General features: G+C 41.1%; 1 protein-coding gene across 1 annotated transcript in view; it reads right to left on the bottom strand.

Moving 5' to 3' along the window:
* Nucleotides 1-2,762: 2,762 nt before the first annotated feature.
* The window catches only part of LOC138617784 (prostaglandin reductase 3-like), a 4,230-nt gene continuing 1,155 nt past the window's right edge, over nucleotides 2,763-5,837 (bottom strand). The window contains exon 2 of the mRNA XM_069693053.1: nucleotides 2,763-3,883. Within this exon, the coding sequence (XP_069549154.1) occupies nucleotides 2,953-3,883 (931 nt within the window). The 3' untranslated portion in view covers nucleotides 2,763-2,952. The remainder of the gene's footprint in view (nucleotides 3,884-5,837) is intronic.

The raw sequence follows: 5,837 nt of genomic DNA, 5'->3' as shown, positions 1-5,837 counted from the left end.
TGTCTGGATTCTGGCATCACCAAGCAGCCAGCCAGTGTCCCTTAGGTGCCTGGAGGTAGACTACCATCCCACACTTTGAGGGTGATGTCTTTGTTATGTGCCACATATTCCAGGGAGGGGGAAACTGTGGAAAAAAGAGGGTTTAGTGGGGTGGGGAAGGAGAAGGAGGGAGACCTTTGAGGATTTCACTACTCTGAACGTCAACATGCAACAATTAAAAGCAGCACTGTGCCGTTGTCTTGAATTGAGAGTTAAAATGGATCGGACAGCTACAAAAAAAGTTGTGATTTTTCTTTTTATGTAAAGGTGAAGAGAATAAAAAATAGAGGAAAGTGTTAACATTAGCACAATGTCAGTTATTGAACAAAATGTCATTAGCTAACGATAGCCACCGTAAGCTACAGGTCATATGACTTAAGAAGCAAAACCCCCAGAGTGTGTTGAACTGAACAAAGGTTCATTTTGATTCTTAACAGGAAAGCTTTTCATTTTTTCAGGAAATAATGGGTTATTTCTTCTTATATAGTCACTTTTTTACATGAAAACTTACACATTCCCCTATGAAATACATCATTCTAGGCAATCAGTTATAATAATCTCTGCACCGTTTCCAAGTCATACACTTTTACATTAATGGGTAAATTTAGTTTATCCTCCCTCACTTTCATCTACATAACTATTTAAATATAACTCATGTATTAATGACCCTTTCTAAGGAGCAGCAGTAGAGTACCTTAAAAAACAAGACATTTATTCTAATTTCTTAAAAGAAGAATGTTTCCCTCCAGTTTCACCATCACAAAACAGTCTGAGTACTTCCCGAGAAGACCTTCTCTATCTTTAATGTCTTGTTTACGCTCTGCAGATCCAGGATGCTTCAATACGATGCCAGTTAGCAGCGTAGGACGGCAACACAATCCAATTAAATAAAGAGTGTTGTCTCTCCAGGTTCCTGTGTTCTCTAATTGGGGCTGTGACTGCTCACTAATCAGCGGAGGTACAGGTAGGCCCTGGAGGACGCCGAGACAAGGCCTCTCCTGTTAATTGAAGAGATGCTAAACCTGGCCCTTCTCCTCGCCGTCCGACGCGGACGCGCACAGTACTCAAGCATGCTAAATTCATCTAAACATCCGTGTGCATCGTCACCTCTCTCACCTTCTGTGTGGCTGGCATGGAGGAGCTTGCGTTTGCATTATAACAACTGAGCAAACATTTGAGTCACAGAGGTGCCTGCAAATAATTTGAAGACTGTTTGTTCAGTTGGTCACTTAAACTCCCAGTGCCTGCATTTCTGCTTTAATTAGTTTAAAACATAGTCACTTTAAATCAGTCAACTTCCGCAGCAATAAAGTGTTAAATCTCGTGGGTCAGAAATCTACTCTTAGATTAGAAGCAGTGTCGGGATGCTTTAAATAATGACAAAATAAGTGACTCGATAGCGTTAAATGAAGTAAATCTGAGCTTTTTTTTTTTTTAAATGTAAGGATGTAAGGGGAAAGCTGAGAATGTAATGAGCAGCATGAATCCTTTTTGTTTTTCACTATTAAAAGTAAGAACAGACCTACACACTACATATTTTGGCTAGTAATAAGAAACAATAAGGAACTACTTGGATAATTAAAGATAATTGTGTAAGCAAAAATGCTGTTCCCTCACCTAAATATAAAAATGACCACTATCTTTGCTGACGGTCACTTTGAGTGGTGCTCTGACTTCCTCCACTGCGGATTTCCAAACGTCCCAGGCCTGGTGTGTTTCTGATTTCCTGCACCGTCTGGTGAAGGTAGCAGCTTTGCATGCTGTGGTCACACCTGTAACGTATTTCACACTGGGTTATATTTTGAGTAGCCACCTGGATGAGGAAATAACATGTTCACAGTGCATGAAGACTACATCCCTCCCTTCCAGGTAGGAACAGGTGTTTGTTTTAGCTGACATACAGGACATTAATGCGACGTGGGCCACTTCGAACATATCTTTCGTCTGCTTCCTGCTTTTTGAGAAATGCTGCTGAGCTTCAAAAAGTTTAATCCTATGAGATCTTCTAAACTTTTTGCCTTGTGGGTGTTTTAAAGTTACAATAAACACGTATCTTCTGGGTCTTATCTGACTGAACTTCATATGTTGTAAGGCTCTTTTTCTCGTTTCAAAAAAACTAAATTAAGTACAAAAATAGAAATGAAAAAAATGTGTCAAAGGGCATTGCACAAAGCATTCACTACCAGGGATTTTTTCTTTTTACCCTTGGTGCAGGAAAATAATGACATTTTCTAGTCCAACTCCTGGTTAGCTGGACTAATTTTTTTTTTTATTATTATGTGCAGCTTCAGGGCATGTGAATGAAAAGATTGATTGTGTGAACGCCATTTCTGTCAGCCACAAACAGGCAATGAAATGCCAAGCACACCTGGAGCAGCACTCACTTTTGACAAGCGCATACCAACGTAAGCCCCTATTAGAAAAACAATGAAGTCTATCATAAAACATTTATGGTAGATAAAGTGCTTGAGAGTGCTAAAAGCAAGCACATTATGGCAGTGGGTCTAAACTAATTTTAGAGGTGGGCACAACAGATTAGGTGACACCATGGAAATATTTTTATAAGTGAAATATAGAGGCTTCTGTTTCTGAGTTTTAATTTGTGCAATATCAATGAAGACGTTAATTTCAAATATTTTATGTTAAATTCAGTGTTGCAAATTTATGACTGAACATTCAAAAAATAAATCACTTTTCATTCAACAGTTATGACAGTAGAAAAATAAAGCTGCTCAGTTTGTTTATTCATGAAAGCATTTTATATATTTAGTTATCGGCTGTCAATCATCTTACAAAAATAAAGAGCCTAACCTCTCAAAAATGTTCAATGAAGCCATTCACAGTTCTCGGTTTTAGCTTAACAATCATTTGGGCTCAAGTATGATTTCTTTAGTGCATCAACAATCAGTTAAATCACAGCTTACTATTACTAGCAGCGGGTGGTGCCACCTCCACCACGACTTTGCCCAGGTTTTTCCCAGCATACATGTAGTCCACGGCTCGGAAAACGGACTCCAAGCCTACAAATCTCCCCTCCTGAGCCAAATCCCCACAGTCCACCTCACACACGAGCTTCCCTTTGGCGAACAATTGCATCATGCTACTCAGAGCCTCCCTGTAGTCACCCAAGAAGTGGGGCAGGAAGAACCCCCGAACGCTGGCCGACTTCTGGAGCAGCTTGACCGGTAGTGTTCCTCCTCTGAAAGGCGGGATCCCTGACGCGCTCTGGTACCCCGAGATGAAGCCGATCACTATCAGCCGGCCTTTGGTGGCCAAACTGTTCAACGCAAGCTCTAAGATGCTGCCTCCGATGGACTCATAGACTACGTCTATGCCTTTTGGGTATTCTTTCCTCAGCGTCTTAGCCAGGTCTTCTGCGGTGTAATTGATCGGCCTGTCGCAGCCGATGGATTTAAGAAAGCCGGCTTTCTCGTTGGACGAACAGGTCCCGATGACGTGACAACCAGCCTGCTTGGCGAACTGCACAGCAAACTGTCCGGTTCCTCCTGCAGCCGCCGTGACCAGGACAGTCTCACCTTTGGCCAGGTCACCCAGACGTTTCAAGGCGATGTAGGCTGTGGCACCGCTGACCAGCAGAGTGAGGAACTCTGGCTTCACCGCGGGGACAGTCACGCTTTCCTTGGCTGGTACCACCGTGTACTCGGCGAACGCACCGCTGCCGAAGTAGGCCACGGTGTCCCCGATGGTGTAACGGGAGCTAGCGCTGAGGCCGAGGCCGACGACCTCACCAATACCCTCCAAACCGGCATCGAAGGGAGGCTTCACCGAAGGGTCGTACCGGCCCGACGAGTAATTAATATCAGAGGCGTTGATTCCCACGAAACTGGAATACAAACAGAGAAACACAACAGTTGTGATTAAAAGGTGAGAAAATAAAACACTGTGATGTGTTGAGCAAATTGCATACATTAACATTCACTTTAGTAGACAATGGCTTTTATGTGGTCATTAGTGTATGCGCATATTTTCTGACACCCCGTATGAAGGTCAAGGTTTCAGCTTCCCTCTCCAGACACGTGTGCACGGGGCACAAACACTCCGGTTTGTTTTGGCAATGTTTCCCTTTTCGTTTGAAAAGAACAGTCCTGCACTGACAGGGAAAGGCTTGTATCACAAAACACAGTGCATGATGTCATGATTCATTGTCTTCAGAGACACCCACAACAAACTGCACTTTTTAAAATCTTAGATAGTTGCCTCTTGCCTCAACACGAAGACGGCTGTTTTCATCTTACTTTTGTAACATGCTGGAAACAAATATGTGAGAAAGGAATGTATAAATAAATCATTTACTGTCTTTTAGAGCGGCACGCATGCTGTGCCTCATTACTGTGCATGTCACACGTGTACTTTGCGCTTGTAGATAATGCTTGTGTGGTTTATAGATGGGTAACGATGATATAACACAACACCTTGATTCGACTGCTTTACAGTTTCCTCACAGAGATATATTACGTTATTATCAAAAGGTACAAGTGTTTGGATGTACATAACTAAAAAAATACGGAGCCATCTAAATCCAAAGGAATCTAAGTAAGTGAATATTTGTGGAGAAAGAAAGACACAAACTGTTCCAATCTAAAGCTTGGAAAAACGTTTTAAACTAAAAACATTTCATTCGTCGTGCTGCAAACCTCCAGACTCAACGCTTTTTCTACTAACATAAGAAAATATAATAACAGTGATATGTGATACGGTGTATTGACAAATGCTGAACTTGGAAAAATGGGGAATCAAGTGTTCAGGTTTTGAGGCCTGTGGTTTTGATGTACAACAAAACAAACAGGAATTTAAGCAAATTATTTGTTTTGAAATGCATTTTTATAAAATAAATAAATAAAAAAAGAAAATATATGATATCATTTTGGGCCAAACACTAACAATGGTCCAAAAAACATGACTAAAAGGCCTCATCATACACCTTGATGCCACCGCTATCTTTCATGTAGCACACTGGGATCAATGTTGAAGAGCACTTGAGAGCTTCTCCATCGAAGGACTTGCTGTATGTTAAAAAGATCTGCAGCAGTGATGTCACAAGGCAACATCTAAAATAAAAAGAAGTTTAATTTCTTTCTTGCAAATGTACCTGCTCTTTTCACAGCAGACATGCTCTTATCAATTATCAATTTCTCCCTCCTGAATTCCTCTTCTTGTGTATTTTATGTTTCATTAAGATTCACACTCACACTCACACTCACACAAATGGGACACTCAGGATGGCGAACACACATTTGAACTCCTACGACTGTAATGCATCACTAACACAGGAGAGTGAACGGTCAAAGGTCTTAGTTCACGAGCAAGTGAGCCCTGTCTTACAAGCTAATAAGATCCTAATGTAGTATGTTTTACCCTCGGTCTGATAGAAAAACTACATTTTACTGGCAGTAAATACGACAGTAAAGCCTGCAGTGTATTTGTGTAAAGCCGATTTAACATTAAAAACCACATCAAGCGTACATACAGCCGGTAATGTGGTAGTAAATCAGAAGTCGAGTGAGATATTACCTCCAGCTGGGATCAAAAACACACTCAGAAATCCAACTATTTAAAAAAAATAATTTTTGCCTTTTTCCTGTTTAAATGAGTTGATGTTTAGTTCAATGCTATTTATCTGTTCATATTATGATCATTTTGACTATAAGAGGCCACAACAAGGTGTGTATGACTGACTTCTGGATTCACATTGCTGGGCTCTGCTGCTGTGGATGAGAGAAATGATGCTGCAATTCCAGCGCCATGTAACACTGCATCTCCTTCTCCATCATCTCCAT

This window comes from Brachyistius frenatus, unplaced genomic scaffold (assembly GCF_029030835.1).
Source record: "Brachyistius frenatus isolate BFR_SWC_R1_liver_20210118 unplaced genomic scaffold, ASM2903083v1 Contig_14, whole genome shotgun sequence".
NCBI classification, from domain to species: Eukaryota; Metazoa; Chordata; class Actinopteri; family Embiotocidae; genus Brachyistius; species Brachyistius frenatus.
Note: the sequence above shows the minus strand (reverse complement) of the source record. Positions and strands in the feature narration are given on the sequence as shown.